We start from the raw sequence: 16,807 nt of genomic DNA, 5'->3' as shown, positions 1-16,807 counted from the left end.
TCCAAGGGATCTGACATCTTCACACTGACATACATGCAGGCAAAACACCAATGCACATAAAATAAATTATTAAGGAAATAAATCTTTGATTAGAAATGACTGTGGCCTCATAAACCCCTCTACTGTATGTGACACAAAGTGTCCAAATCTTATGTAGGTTTCCTTTGAGGAATCACAGCTGCTGGCAGTTCAAGAGACCAGAAGCCACGCCTGGAGGACAGTGCTCCAGAGACAACTAATACTATAATGCCTTTATTAAATGCTTCTAGGGCTAGGGATGGAGCACAGTTAGTATAGAGCTTGCCTAGTATGTACAAAGCCCTAAATTCAATCCCCACTACAATATTAACCATGAACAGTAACAAACAGTTACCTGCAATCCCAGCACAAGGTCATCTTTGGCTACATAGTGAGTTTGAGGCCAGCATGGGCTACATGAGACCCTGTCTCAAACACCAAACAACAGCCAGGTGATGATGGTGCACGCCTTTAATCCCAGCACTCAGGAGGCAGAGGCAGGTAGATTTCTGTGATTTTGAGGCCAGCCTGGTCTACAGAGCGAGTTCCAGGACAGCCAAGGCTGTTATACAGAGAAACCCTGTTGGCAGGGCAGGGGCGCGGTACTTCCAACTTCACAGATTCTGGAAAAGAGTCTTGGGGAGCCCAGATCCTAACACTAACATCTTCAGTGTGGCTTTAAGTACTACTTTCCATAGAAAGTATTCTTTCAAGAGAAGACAAGGAGCCTGGGTCCTGTGAGCCAACATTCTCCATTCTCTCAACCGTGCTGGCCAGGCCCTGACTTGGGAACTAAGCTCCTAGCCAAACACTCTCTAAAGTCAGAACCTTCCTGTGAGTTATATGCTGAGCCTGAAGACACAGTCGATTATAACAGGCTCATCCCTGACCCCATCCCTCTGTAGGAACCACTTTACCCTGATGGGTATTTCCTGGCTTTCCATCAGATATCAGCAAAGACCTTCTTCTTAAGTGGGGAGATCCTTCCCTTCCTGCTCGTCCTACACAGCTTACAGTCATGTGCCACAATTGAGACATGGAAACATCACCACTTTACTGCAGTGCTCTTTCAGCCTCCCTGTTCCCCTGGTGCCCAGTCACCTCTGCCCCAATTCTCCACACATACTTTCCACCAACTCACGCAGCAACTACTCGGTTTCACTTTTCTTGACCGCCAACTATAAAATCTTAACCTAGAAGAAGAATACAGGATTTCTTTGCAGAAAGTTCAAGAATCCCAGGAAAGGGCCTGCATGGACCTGTGGACGACGACCAAAGGTCTGACATTCTGTCTTCTTGTCACTGAAGTCCCAGAATGAAAGGCATAATGACTAAAAACCTCCCAAATTTATCAAAAGGCAAAAACAGATTCAAAAAGCTCCATGAGACAAAAACAGCATAAATCCAGGAAATTTCCATCCAGATACATCCTAATCACACTGCTAAGTACAGAAACAAAGGATCGCCCAGAAGAAAAATCCAATCACATCCTACTCAGAATCAGCAAAGCCCTGACAAAATCAGACAAAATAGACCAATGTCTTCAAAATTCCAAATGAAAATAAGTTCAATCTAATATTCAAGTTTGGGGGGAATAAACGAGAGGCCTTGTAAACATGGACGAGGTCTGTGTTTCATGTTCCTTTTCTTAGAAAGTGAACCACAAAGAAAAGAAGACTGGGGGAAAGGATGGGTTGGGGGAGGTGTGCATCTGTGTGTGTGCAGCTGTGTCTTCCAAGCAGCAGGTCTAGGGATCAAGGCATCAGAGGGACGGGAGGAGCAGGTGATTCAGCAGCAGATCGCCAAAGACAGGGTTCAGTGTGCAGGGGAGGGGAGGTGCCCTGCAGAGAACATGTGGGCAGTCGACTGCAATAAGAAACACCAAGAAAAGCTCACCCTAAGCTCCAGGCAGCTTAGCAGGGAACCCTGCAACTGCAGGAAAACAACACAAACAATCAAGGAAAGAGCCAGCGGGGCGGCCTTTTCTTCACAGGACCTTCAGTACTATTTGACTCCCTATGTATATGCATTAATTTGAATGTTTTGTTTTAAATAAGATTAATCGGGCTGGAGAGATGGCTCAGCCGTTAAAGGCTAGGCTCACAACCAAAAATTAAATAAGATTAATCACAAGACAAAGCATCAGTCTTCATTTCTCTTTGCTCCATGGGAAGAGAATCCTAGGATCTGAAAACAATCTTGAGGACCCCAACCCATAGGCCATGACTAACTTAACCACAAGGCTGGCAAGAGGCAGGGACTGACTATATTCCTAAAAATCAAAAACACTTGTATGAGATGGGGTCTCATGTACCTCCACTGTCCTTAAAACTTGTTAGGTAGCTCATAATCATCTTGAATTTCTGACCTTCCTGCCTCCACTTTCCCAGTGCTAGGATTACAGACATGTGTCACCACACCCAGTTCTTGTGGTGCTGAAGATCAAACCCAAGACTTGGGCATAACTGCCCCTAAAGATTACAATTAGAGGCCACTTATGCAGACTAACAAAGAGAAAACTTTCAAACAGCAGGCCACACTGTAGTGAAGAGAGCAAACCACACAAACAGTAGGATATGCAAAGTCCATCTGCCCACACTTACTGTGCAGCAACAGTGAATGTGGCAGCCTGTGGGTAAGAAAAAAGTGATGTCCTCTTTGGCAAGATAGGTCTGTCTGGCCTCATCTTATCAGTGTACGTGGTTCTGATAAGCCACAGCACAGGGAGGGCAGGAAAGTCGGAGGGGTGTTAGTTCCTAAGGTCTGGTCTACCAGTAGGAGGAAAGACTGAAGCTATCCTTCTCACTTGAACTTCAACCCCATACCTTCTTCCCAACTAAGGCTGCAGTCACCCCTCAGCACAGTCATCCCCACAGAAACACCGGGGCTCTGCAGCAGAGGTAGCCTACCAACTGCCCATTCTTCCTCTACTGGCCTTAATCAGGACACCTGCTGATCCACTAAGGGAGGGATCAACTAAGTGAGTCTGTGCTGTAGAGCAGCTTCTATGAGATTGAAACATTGCCTATCCCAGGGAAGCTTCTTAAGACAGAATGTAAACAACTAAAAAAAGCGTCCAAGTCCCTGAAACTGACCAGATTCACTAAGCCCTTCCTTCCCCAGGAGTCAGCAGTGAAGGCTGCTAGAGTTGACAGCTGGTGGTGCACACCTTTAATACCAGCACTCAGAGGCAGAGGCAGACAGATCTCTGCATTCCAGGACAGTCAGGGCTATACAGACAAACCCTGTCTCAACACAAACAAACAAAAAAGAGAAGGGGGGAGGGAGGGAGGGAGGGAGGGAGGGAGGGAGGGAGGGAGGGAGGGAGGGAGGGAGAAAAAGAAAAGCAAGACAGCCCAGTCAAGCAGCCTGAAAAGTAGAGATCAGTAGAGCCAACAGAGCCACCTGAGAAGGACACTCTCCAACCTCTTGAGCTGCCCGCAGGCTGTGCAGCGCTCCAGGTTCCCATCTTTGTGAGCTGTCACCCATGCTGGGGTGGGCTTTGGGGATGCAGCTGTCTTTGAGTCGTTTCTGCTTCTGTAAGCAACCCCAATAAAACTCATTGAGGATTTTGGTGGTATCTAACTTTGGTCTGTCATTGGGTTCCCTATCAGCGTGTATGTGTGTGTGTGTGTGTGTGTTTTGCATCTCCTTAGCAAAAGGCTGTCACACAATAGTGTGTCATCTCTGATCTTCTAGAAATCCCTGTAGTCAATTAGTTTTATTTCCTCCCAAAATTATGCCAAAGAGTAGAAGAGCCATGCAAGGAGGAGAGAGCACATGGTAAGAACAGAAAGAAGCATCTGCATCACCAACAGAGGATAACTCCGGCGTGCCAGCCAGTGTCAGTGCAGGCTCGAAGCTGGAATCCTCTCTTGACAAACCCTATCTCCTAAAGCCTGTGTGTACACTGGGAAGGAAGTGATAAAGGGGGATAGAGGGAGTGAGTGGCAAGCAGCTAGTTGGCATCACTGTAGAGCTTTTGGATTTTAAATGTTTTTCTTCTCTGTATCTTCAGCATAAAACCTCTGAACCTCACAGCACTTAAAAGGATATGGGAAGGAGTGTGGCTGAGCACCTCCCAGCCCAGGACAGTTGAAGCTCTCTGGTGCTTTGGCCCCAGGTCCTGGAAGGCACTGCCAGCACTGCCAGTCAGGCTCAGCCAAGCTTCGGTTCTCTCTCCTTGACTCACTGCCACCCTCACACACGTCCACCTCGATGTGGTGCCCAGCCAGACCACCCTTCCTAAGAACTACATCTTGCCACCACCACTGTCACCCCTGACAGCACTCTGGGAAGGCTCTTAGGGACTCTCCACAGACTGCTGGGCTCCAAACACTCCCATTCAGATGAGTATCAAATTAGAATACATGCCGCCAAGAGGCGCCAGGTGTGGGGAATGTGGCTGTCCTTGGGCTCCTGGTTCCATGTTCTGGGTTTCATGAGGGCAGTGAGTTTGGGAAAAGTCATCTGAATCTGACTATGCAGGCTCCTGAATGCAGGCTGAACCACAGTCTCCTGTATGTAGGCCATGCCAGCCTCCTGTATGCAGACTGTGCCACAACAGAAATACAAAAGCAGAAGTAACACACAGAGCTTGCAGCTCAAAGAACCTTTGTAGTTCTTTGTGCCTTGTAGTTAGCAGACACTTAAGCATTTGCTAATTGACTTATTAGTAGAGTACTGCCTACTGGATGGAGTGTAAATCAGACAGTGCCTTTCAAGGATTCCTCCATTAATTAGTGGTGTAACCTTGAATGACTAATTTTTTATTGAGAAAATACATAATAGCAAAGGGGCTACTTTGAAATTAGGAATGGCTGTTGATGACTGTATCTTATTAATCATAATGTCATCTCTCCATTTTATAATTAGTGGCCAACACAGTGTGGGGCCTGTCTCCTCACTGAGCTTCAGGGCAAAGCCTGGCCACAGGCTGTGCATAGCTGGGCAGGTCCGCTCCAGGGTGCAGCTAGTGGTAGGACCTTTCAGCCCTGGAGTGGATAGGATCCTAGGGCAGAAATTATCATCTACAGCTCCTCCCCTAAAAGTCTCACAGCCCATGTGCCTACAGAGCAAACCACAAAACCAGGAGCTGCAATACTTTACAACTTGCTTGCGGGGGCTTTGGCTGGATCCATGACTTAAATACAGCCTCTGGGTTTATGTCCACTGAAAAGGAGTGAAGGAGGAGACAAGTGGTTATGCTATCCTCCCTCTAAGGGGAACAGGGACACCACCTTAAGACACCAGCACAACAGGACAGAGAATGCAGGGTTCTAAACCATGGGTCCCCAGAAGCCTCTGGAGCTATGCCACAGTCCAAAGAGCCACTGGTTGCAGCTAGCCCCAACTGCCTACCCTGCCTGGCGCTCCAAGCTCAGCCCTCCCAAGGCAGGTCACTGCCCTGCTGTGCAGAAATGCCCACCTCACTTTCACGATATGGGTCTCCAAGGCCACTCACAGTGACTGGGACTCCAGTCTGATCTGCCCAGCTAGTAGCAGGCTCTGTGCATGTTTCTGCAGTCAACAAAGTAAGGCCAAGAATATATAAAAGCACTGTCTCAGTTCATCTGCAAAGCCTCTGGGCAATGGGGGCAAAGTGTCTCCTAAATAATTCCTTGGGATTAACAGAAGCACCATGCTTCTGACAACCTCTTCTGACACCCAGCTACTCACGCTCACACACAAACACCCCAGCTCCAGCACACTTGCTTCCAGTCAGCAGTCAGCTCTGTAGTCTGCTGTCAGGCAAACCATCCCCAACAAGCACAGGGTGCACACCCTTTAGTGGACTGTTTTTAGTATTACTGCTGTAGCATTTAATGTCAACCATAAAACCAAAGGGCCTCTCCCTGTTTTTCAGAGAAGAGACAGGAGTCGTTTCCAGCGGGTAAAACAGCATGTTTAAAGCAGAGGAATGAGGACAAAGGGCAGGAAGAACAAGAGTTCCCCAAGAGCTTTCAATTCCTGGGGACCAGCCAATGATGCCTTTACTCTGTGACATTCACAGCTCACGCTCTACTATCTGGGACAGGTGACAGGAAGGTCTGTACCTTTTCCTTACTTTCTCCTCAGAGACAGTTGACTGATACACTCTCCAGGCAGCCTTGGGATCCTCTCTGTCATGTGCTCAGGTGGTGCAAACAAAAAACACCAACAGTGCAGGTCTAGTATTCTTCAGGCTACATCCAGAGCCCTTATCTCTGAGACCTGAGCAGTCTCAACGTAGCATAGGCAGCTCAGTCTCCCGTTCCTACAAGGCCACAGTCACACTCACAGCTTCCAGCAGAGCTCTGGGCTATGCTTCAACAACTACCTGACATACTAAAGGTCTAATTTGTTAGATGGAATGAGAACACTGTGCATTCTACTATCTGATGTCTGCTAGACATCAGCCCTGAGTGCACAGCAATCCCAGAGGCCAGCAGGCTCAATAACAGCTAATAAGGCACACTTGCTGTGCCCCTCCTTCAGCCTCACAGGTAGATACAAGAGGCACTTGGCACCCTGTTGTGTTGAGAGAGGCAGGGCGTACTGCACAGGGAGAGTGCCAGTTGATACTATGATGTAAATGTGTCTCCCAAAATTCCTCTGTTGGAACATAAGCCCCAAGCTTGACAGTGTCAAGAGGTGGACCATGCAGGAAGAGATTAAGTGACAAGAGCAGAGTACCTAAGGCTAGGAATGGAGACCTTACTAAAAGGGCTGCAAGCAACGAGCTAGACCCTTTTGCCCTGTCCCACCAAGTGAGGACAGTGATCAAGGCATCATCTCAGAGGCAGAAAGCAGACACCAGACATACCATCTGCCACTATCTTGACTTGAGTTTTACATTCTACAGAATGGTGAACCATAAACCTCCATTATTTACTAATTACTTGTCTCTTGTATTTTGTTATAGCAGCACAAACAAATTAAAACCATCTGGGGATACTGGGGTTGGAGCTGAGGCAAAACAAGTAAGCCTCTGCCAAGGGCAAGTCTCTACATGGAGCTGAGCACAGGGTCCCAGTAAATCCCCTTGAGCCGTTAGGAAGGTGGCACCATTAGCTCCTCTCTACAAGAGGAAACAAGACTCAAAGCAGCTAAGCAGGTAGAGTAAGCTGGGATGAAGGAAGCTAGGGCCTTGATGAGTACACAATTCTTTGATTTCTAGTGGCAGCACAAAATGCTGAGATCAAATACAAAACACAAGTTTGTAGCCTTCTACATGGCCATGTATTTGAAACTCAATGATGGCAACTAGCCCCACACCAGTAAGTGACGCGTCCCCACAGTCCTACTGGTGCCCTGCTTGGATGGCACAAGCCAAGCCTGGGTACTGTCACTAGCACCTCCACCACCTCTCATTACCTCACTGGCCAAGCTGCCTTACAACCTGCACAGCTTCTTGACCAACCCTTGTTCTTCTGGTTACTGTAACCAACCTGACGATCAGGACCCTTCTCTGTTCTTACACCCACCTTCCTCTCCACTCCCCAAGGGTCCTAATTCTGTTCCCTCCCTCCAGTCACTGTTCATAACGTGCACATGGTCACTGAAGTCCAGAGTCTACACAAGCCTTCTCCACCAAGACAGGCCTTTGCAGTTTTCTGGTGGAGGTCAGTCCCTCTGAAGACTTCAGAAGCACCCTCCCTATGTAAACTAGCCATCCTCTCCCCAGCTAACTGGCCATGCCTGAAACCTAAAGCACTGGCTGGCAACATTGGCTGGACGGTTCCCCAAGCACCTTTTCTCAAGAACAGAGCGCACAAAGGATGCCCCAGTGCTAACGAGCAAGTGTCAGCTCAGGGCCAAACATGACAAATGACAGATGAAGCCCACAAACCACCTCACATGGCTTGCAGAGCACTGCAGCCAGACAGCAACTGTCTCCTGTAATCCTCCAGCCAAACCTCAGAGCCACTACAGAGCCAGGGCTGCCACGGGAGACCCAGTCAGGGCCCTGCTAGCCAGACTGTGCTGCAAAGGAGGGGCCTGACTGCAGTCCTCAGGTTCCTCCCCACAAGGAGCAAGCTGTGATCTCATCTCAGAAGAGACTCCTTGCAGGTGGACCTAACACTGAAGAGTTCCCAAGCAACTCACTGAATCAGGAAAAGTGTTCACTGCTCTGCTTGCAACTTTGGAAACTTTTTTTTCCAAAAAAAAAAAAACAAAAAAACAAAAACAAAAACAAAACAAAACACATGGAATAATGGATACCAAGCATCAGCTGAAGCAAGTCATTAACATTCTTTTTTCTTATCCCATGTTGTCAAGTCACAATAGTCCAGACCAGGTCCACCTCTCAATCAAGACCAAATACAAAGTTCTCAACTTGGGAAAAGCATATGTCCTTCTGAACAGATTAGCCAGGTGTGGTGGTGCCCACCTGTGATGCAGCACTCAGGAGGCAGAGGCAGGGGCCTTGAGGTTGAGGCCAGCCTGGACTACATAACAACACCTGTCTCAAAAAGAAGACCCTGAATGGGGCATACAGGGGCTGGGAAGGGAAACAGCAGCAGCTGTGGTGTGAAAAGCTCCTAGAGAGGACGGTTGTGACTGCTGCTCAACACTGTGTGTGCTGTGGGAATGTTCATACAGAAATTTTATTGTACACATTTTCATCACCTACCACTCCTCATTTATTAAAGACAGTGTACATGGCTGGCCTAGAACTTAACTATACAGACAAGAATGGCCTCAAACTAACAGAGATCCACCTGCCTCTACTTCCCATGCTGGGATTAAATGAGTATGCCACCATCACCCAGCTCCAATTTTTAAAAAATGAACAGTCTCCATACTTTACATAGGTTCCCAACTCCACCTTGTACTCACAGAACAACTCAGGGCAAACTCTTCTTTTGGATCTCATTTTACTCAGCTTCAAAAACCAACACTGTAAGATATATTTCAGACTAATGTTCTTTAATGTTGTCCTATTTTTGCAACATGGTATTGTGAAAATATTCTTTACAAGATGTCTTTTGAAAGCACTGTTATAGTTATATGAAGATAATGTACAAATATTAAAGGTTGTCTATAATTTCTTTTCATTAGTATAGTTAAGTTTTGAAAAATTAAGCAGTTGCATTTTGTTACAAAAACGAAACAAACAGACAAAACAGGTGGGCTAGTAGGACGGCTCCGAAGGTAGACAAAGCACCTACCACCAAGCCCAACACCCTGACTTCAATTTCCAAGACCCACAGGCTGAAAGGAAAGACTGACTCCCAAGCTGTACTTCGACCTCCACATCTACACTGTTGCATGCATCTGTGCGTGTGCACACATATAAACACAATAAAATGTTTTAACGTGGGATTTAGATGGAGATTGAACGAGCTAATTAACTGGGAACTGATATAAGCCATCCTTAGCACAATGTAAGCATGAATTCGGCTACTATCGTCTATGATATATGGCATAATGCTTTGCTTAAAATAGATCAATTTACCTTTTCTATAAATATATTTACATACAAATATGAGTTGCTCAATTTTTCAAAAGTGTGTATACCTACCATTATACCAATGTATAGGCACAAGCTATATACCAACAAATTTTAAAGAAAAAAAATACAGAAACCAATAGTTGATATTTTATTGTTTCCTTGAAATTTTCCTCTACTACAAAACAAAGGTTAATGCATCTAAAATAACAGCGTACATGACAGGTGCCCGTGGGAGGGGCTGACACTCACCGATCCAGCACTCCAATCTCGCACAAGGTGTTGTCTTCACCACATCTGGAGGATCCACGCCCACATTCAGGCACAGGACCAAGGCCACACTAACTGTCTTCATCTGGAAGTACAACAGAAACAGTGTTTCAACATAAACTCCAGATATGTCCCCAGAACATGTGGCTCCTCCCTAACACCACCTTACTCAGGCACTCTTGCAACATTGCTCCTATCATCCAGGTTAGCCCACCTCTGAGTACAGGGCATGCAGGAGCAGAATCAACTGATCAAAAGACAACACATCTTCAAGTGCTCCGTACACTATTCTTACCTGTGGTCCCGTTGTGAGGAGGCAGGATGACTTACTCTTACTAATACAGTTGAACACTGTATGGGACACAAGTACTACCATGTCCATTCAGATTCATGCTACCATTTACTCATCGGTGATTTTTCTTTTTAACAGTTTCACATTATCCATATTATATCACTTTACTATATTTCTCTCCGCTGCTTGATGTCTGAGTACTTTCTGTGCTTTGTTTGTTTGTTTGTTTGTTTGTTTGTTTTTTGAGACAGGATCTCTCTGCGTAGTGCTGGCTGTCCTGGAACTCACTATGTAGACCAGGCTAGCTTTGAACTCAGAGATCTGCCTATATCTCCAAGTACTGGGATTAAAGGTGTGCACCACCACCCCTTGCAACTTCTGCTTTCTACCACTACCACACCAACATCACCTGATATGCTTCCTCCCACACCTGTTCCTTTTCTACTGTTCCAGCTTTAAGCAGCAGCCCCACCCACCCAGCAAACCTTAGCCCACATCCTTCACTGGCTCACACACAGTGTGCCAATCACTGTTCACAGGTGCTAGGAACACCTCAGAAAACCTAAGAGATAAAGATCCTGCAGCAAGCACAGAATGGCACAAACCTTCAATCCCAGTGAGAATTTGAGCCGCAGCTACACAGTGAAACCCTGTCTTGGAAAAATAAAGGGGGCAAGGGGCAGAGGAGTGGGGGGCATTCAAATAGAGCAACAGCCCTTCTCATCTCCCACCATCCTTAGAAGCCTCAGCACCCTGCATTCAACAGCTCCCCAGCAACTCTGCATCCTAGTTGAAATGTCTCCTAGTGTGTTCACTCCAAACCACCATCAACTCTCACTGAGTTCCAGTCACGCCCTAATGTATGTGTAAGCAAACATGGGCCAATCTGCCTGGATGCAGGCTGCACATCAAAGCTGTGCTTCCCTGTGGCTGCTCCCTGTGTTTTTCACAAGTTAAAGCTCAGCTCTTCATGTTACCCTGATATCCTCCACCTTTGAGTATTCAAAGCCTTGGTATTCTCTGCCTCAAAACAAAACAAACAAACAAAAACAGTCACTTGTCTCAGTCCCATCCAATACTCTCCTTGACCTCACACATCTCCAGAACCCTTGAGTAGCAAAGTGTTCCAAGAGATAAATGATCCACTGACCAGCACACACTACACAGGAACCGTGCTCATGTACCTAATCGACATCTTGTGTGTCAGTCACTTCCTTACTGCCATGACAAAATGCCTGACAAAGTTCATCTCAGAAAGGGAAGGTGGATTCTTGCGTGTAGTTTGAGGGACAGTCCATCCAGACAGCAGAAGCATGCAGCAGCTGGTCACACTGCATCCACAGTCAGAAAGCAGAGAGTGACGAGCTCTGGTAGCTGGCTGGAAGTGTGCCACCCACGGTCGGTGTGTCTTCACTCCTCAAACATTCCAGGAACATCTTCCTAGACACATCCATGGCAATTCTAAATCCACTTAGTTGATGTGAAGGTGAACCAACACACCTTCATAATAACTGAAGGCCAGGTTTTCTTTAAAAAATGTTACTAATCCTGTTTTCCAAACTAAACACTTAGTCACTTAAATTTTTTTAACTTTGATGTGTATATGTGTTTACCTATGTGTATATGTTATACAACAGTGACCAAGGAGGCCAGAAAGGGATCTTAAATTCCCTAGACCTGGAGTTACAGGTGGTTGTGATTTATGTGCCAGGACTCTAAACCTGAATCCTCTGAAAGAGCAGCCAGTGCTTTTAATCACTGATCCATCTCTCCAGCCCCTTGGACACTTTTTAAATCCCACTGGGATTTCAATTAAAACTGCACTAATATTTCAATCAAATTTGACAAGAAGCAACATTTTCACATATTCCCCTCTCATAGACAGAATGTGGACAGACAATTCCCCATGTGGCCAAGTTTCCTTTGAACTCTGTCAGCATCATATAACGTGAAGGAGACTTTATGGTCTTCTACCCTGGGAAGCCCTGTATTCTCATCAAGATCATCCTATCTTCTTCATGAACATATTCACTGCCCATCACAGCTTCTTCCGGCCACTTGCTCGTCGGGGAATGAGGGGGTCAGTTTGCTAAATCTGTGACTACACATGCTTATTGCTGGTTCTCCTGTGAGTGTGCAAACAACCCTATTACACTGCCTGTACCTCATTCTGTCTTACAGACTGTGCCTCCTGTGTCTGTATTAAGTTTTACTGTGATATGCAAAACTTCTAAAATAATGGTCCTAAGCCAGCACAAAAGGACAGCAGTGGCCCTTTTCTAGAGAGACTGCCATGTATTTCAAGAAAAAAGTCCCTTGTTCAGTACAGACGCTAAACATCTGTGGGGAAAAAAAAATGTTTCCATCCTTCCTCTCTCCCTGTACACCCACCTCCAGGAGCATCTTCCCTAGAGCAGTCCAGAATATCTTGCTATAAACCTGAAAACAGCCTCTTTACCCACAGTCAGGAGGAAAGGTGAAAATCAATCAGAGGGTAAAAATAACTGCATTTTCTAGTTAGCTTCCAATATGTAAGTGACCACCATCAATAACCCCACAGAGCTCATCAATTACTTTATTGCAGACTCAGCCTGAGGCCACACTGTCTAAAATGGGAAGTCTCCTGCAAACATCTCTACCATCTTGCTTGAGACAGCTTCAAGTCTCTTTCACTGCTACAACAATGGAACCTACAAGGTTCCGTAAAACACAGAACCAGATCTTGTATCAAGCTCCCAAGTCACTTCCTGAATAAACATGGCTTTGCTCAACCATCATAGCCCTTTCTCCATAGATGCAGCAGCCCTGTATGGTTCTCTAATACTAAAAGAATGATTCCCTGCCCTCAGTGTCCCAAAATCAGCTACAGTCAGAGAACAGTACATGGAAAATAACAGAAATAAACAGCCCACAAGCTCTAGCTGCACTCCACCTGGAAATTCTCCATCCTCTACTTGGGGTATATATCCTCCGCTAAGTCAGCTAACAGTATCTGTGTTATCACACGCTGCCTGGTGTGACCATGCCTGTGTTCAAGCAATGCTTGTCTTTTAGTAACAGTTCCAAAGCACAAGAAGAGCAAACTGCCAATCAGACAAAACAAAGAGAAGCCATAGAGTGTCCCTCCCTTCCAGACAAAGTTGAGGGCTGGTGAGGTAACTCAACTGGTAAAGATGCTTGCTGCCAAATCCAAGGACCTGTGTTTGATCCCCAGGGCCCACATGGTAAAAAAGGAGAAGCAATTCTGTCAAGTGCTAACTTGCGGCATGGCACACACATACACATTCACAAGGAGAGGCAGCTACTGTGGAGAAGAGACCCACATTTACAGAACCTTTATGACAGGACTGTTTCGCGGTTCTGCTGTGTTACTGTTGTCACACTTTTGTGCCTCCTTTACAAACACATTTCCTAACAGATGTTTACAAATAAGAACACACAGTATATATATTCTCCATGCAAAGTCCAAAGGAAAACACCTTATCTGTGGCATACCTGAAGAGCAGCTCCTCTGTAACTGCCCTAGGAGTTTGCTTTCCCAACACCTTACCCTGCAGCCCTGTGCACCCAAAGAGAAAGTGACAAGATAATCTGGCTGGTGCTGGCTCAGTGACTTGCTACATTCTTTTGCTCAAACCCCAGGAAGTTCACAGCCAGAGTCTGGAATCTGCCTCTGCACATCTCATCAGTAATGGCATCTGCTTATTAAGTTATGCTAACAGGCATCTCAATTACAACTTGAGCTCACCTACCAAGGCATGGGTAAGGGAGGAGTAAAAGGGTGGGCCCGCCTAGCTCCCATAGGAGCATGTTCCACGTTAGGTACACCTGATTCTTTCCCAAACAGAGGACAGAGAAAGGGGCCAGAGCATTGATGCAGCATTCAATTTGACTTATTTATTGTAGTTCTCAGTAAATATGCTCTGAGTTAATTACAAAAAGAAGAATATCCTTCAAGAGCTAGGCAAACGGCTCAGTCAGTGAAATGTTCGCTGCATAGGCTCGAGGGCCTGAGTTCCACCACCAGCACTCACGTAAGTCCAGTCCGTGGCTCGTGGCTGTGACTCCAGCACAGGGAAGGCAGACGGGAGGATCCCTGGACTCTACAGTTCACTGGCCATCTAGTGTAGCCATATTGGGGAAGACCCCATCTCAAAGAATAAGATGGAGAGCAATAGAGAAGACACACAATACTCACTTTGGCCTCCACATGTACACTCACAGTCTTAGGATTTGAGTCCCTGAGACAAGAACACTCATGAAAACACAATATTCCCTCTTCAGTCCTGTGACACAAGCCAGCACACTTATCAGCGGTGCACCTCCTACACTCACCAAGTCACTCAAGAGTTAGCTCCCCCTCCCCTGCTCTGGAACTGAGCAGCAGCAGGACCTGGCCTGGACACTAATATCAGCACATTTGCTCACATCATGAATACCTAGCCAACACCCTAAATTATGATTTCTATAAAAATAACACAAAACCTCAAATACACTAACACATAAACTAGAAAAATGGATTTTAGTCGAATGTCTAGCTACTGATTCCAAATCTGAACAGATTACTACTAAATATTCTTTTTCTTTTTTTCTTTTTTTTTTTTTTTTTTTTTTTGGTTTTTCAAGACAGGATTTCTCTGTAGCTTTGGAGCCTGTCCTGCAACTCGCTCTGTAGACCAGGCTGGCCTTACTGCCCACGTGCTGGGATTAAAGGCGTGTGCCACCACCACCCAGCTGCTACTAAGCGTTCTTAATCCAATCAAGTATATCTTATTCTGCAAATTTTAACCATGTTGACATAAACTATATAGACTTTTTAAGTTGAACTATACCTAAATTTTTTTTTTGGTATTTTATTTGATTTATATGGTAACCTTATTCCAAAAATTCTAGATTAATGATTTTTAATACAATTATAAATTTTTTCATATAAGGGCTATCAAATTTAATGGACCAAAATCTGCAGACTATTCCATAAAATAACCATTTGGACATTAAAACACTTCTTCTAAATGGAATATAACGTAAGATGGCACAGTTATGTCTCTACAGGTTAATTTTGAATTTGAAAAAAATGTCATTTTGAAATCCAGGCCAGATGGTTCAAGCTTCCAATCTCAGCACTTTGGAATGCTAAGGTAGGAGGAAAGCCATGAGTTTAAGGCCAGCCTGAGCTATGTAGTGAATTCCAGAACAGCCTGGACTACATGAGACTCTATCTCAAAAAAACAAAAAGAGTATCATTTCAAGAAACTGTATATGGGTGTGGTGGTGCATGCTTGTAATCCCTGACTCTGGAGGCAGAGGCAGGAGGATCTCTGAGTTCAAGGGCAGCATGGTCTACAGAGAAAGTTCCAGGACAACCAGTACTACATAGAGACCCTGTCTCAAACAATCAAAAAAGGAAGGAAAGGGGGCGGGGGGAAATGGGGAGGAAAGAGGGACCTGTATAAGATTTCCAGTGATTACTCCCAATCTGTAACCTTTAACCCACCAATCCTTCTCAGTCTCTCCAGAACAAGTCAGAGGAAGGTGCAGCGCACTCTTGGTGCAGGGCACTCTCAGTGCAGCACGCTCTTGATGGAGCAAGCTCTCAGTGCCGGGGTCCTAAAAGCCTCATGACCTGTTTCCCCTGCACCATCCTGGAAGTAACCCTTAGGGATTGGATCTCAGTCAAAAGCCTTGAGGAAACTTTCCATTCTAGGTGTGTGTTAAACTTAGCTCCCCTTAGAGTCTCCTGGTGCCAGATATGTTCTGAAACGCACAATTTTTCAAATTTCAGAAATTTGGTCCCTACACCACATCTCATGACTATATAGCAAGAGCACACGAGCAAGTATTTAAGAGCACTAATGCTTACACAGTGAAATCTCCACTGTGTAAATGACTTCACCCTCAGGCTTGCCCCCAAAGACCTGTATACACAAGTGATCACCACCTTGGTATCTGGAGCATACTGATGTCTGCTACCGTTCAAAGAATTCAGACAGTATTACAAGGGCTTTGTTAATGTTTTCTTTCTTAACTGATCAACAAAGCCATCTACTATTTGGAAAGCATGAGTGATCTAGCTGCTCAGCCAAGTTTGAGAAACTTCACAGGCTACCTTGCCTAACATCTAGATGACCACTGTGCAGCTAAGAAACAAGGAGTAAGCGAAACTGCCTGACCTGTGTGGTCTGGGCCTACACTGAGTGCAGCTCATGCATCAACATCTGAGTGTATGGAACAGACACAGAAAGTCAGCCTGAGGGTCAACACTAATGTCACAAAACACTGTTCACCCACTTGTCTGATGACAGAACCACCCACTCCCAAGAGTCTTCATTAGGATCTGGAGCGTCAAGAAAACCTGAGCTGGGATGAGGCGACACAGATGCATAATTTATAAAGAAAGTCAGAAACCAGAGCGAACAATAAAGAGGAGGAGACGCCAGTTTGCCCCCCAACTCCCATTCAAAGACAGGGGAGAGGCAGACAACAAGCCCAGAAGAAAGAGCATCGAATTGAGCATCCTCCAGCAGCAGCAGCAGCAGCAGCAGCAGCAGCAGCAGCAGCAGCAGCAGCTTGGGAGACCCCTGGTTTTTTGTTTTTTCAAATTCTTCTGTTCCTTCAATGGGAATTGGAAACAAAAGAGAAGGATACTGGAATTTATAAGCTTGGTTTGTTACTCCAATCCAGAATCCAAACTTAATTCTAAATGTGCTTTTCTTTACAAGCCAAATTCTGTTCAAATTACACTGATTTTAAAGTCTATTTCCAGCTGAATAGAAAGGAAAAGGCAAAAGGGA

At 45.6% G+C, this 16,807-nt stretch overlaps 1 protein-coding gene across 1 annotated transcript in view; it reads right to left on the bottom strand.

Annotated features, from left to right (window-relative positions):
• Positions 1–16,807, bottom strand: part of Rptor (regulatory associated protein of MTOR complex 1) — a 350,353-nt gene that overhangs the window by 265,995 nt on the left and 67,551 nt on the right. The window contains exon 2 of the mRNA XM_059272251.1: positions 9,707–9,809. Within this exon, the coding sequence (XP_059128234.1) occupies positions 9,707–9,809 (103 nt within the window). The remainder of the gene's footprint in view (positions 1–9,706; positions 9,810–16,807) is intronic.

The sequence above is a fragment of the Peromyscus eremicus genome, chromosome 8a, assembly GCF_949786415.1.
Source record: "Peromyscus eremicus chromosome 8a, PerEre_H2_v1, whole genome shotgun sequence".
Classification (NCBI taxonomy): domain Eukaryota; kingdom Metazoa; phylum Chordata; class Mammalia; order Rodentia; family Cricetidae; genus Peromyscus; species Peromyscus eremicus.
This window is presented reverse-complemented; position numbering and strand designations above follow the sequence as displayed.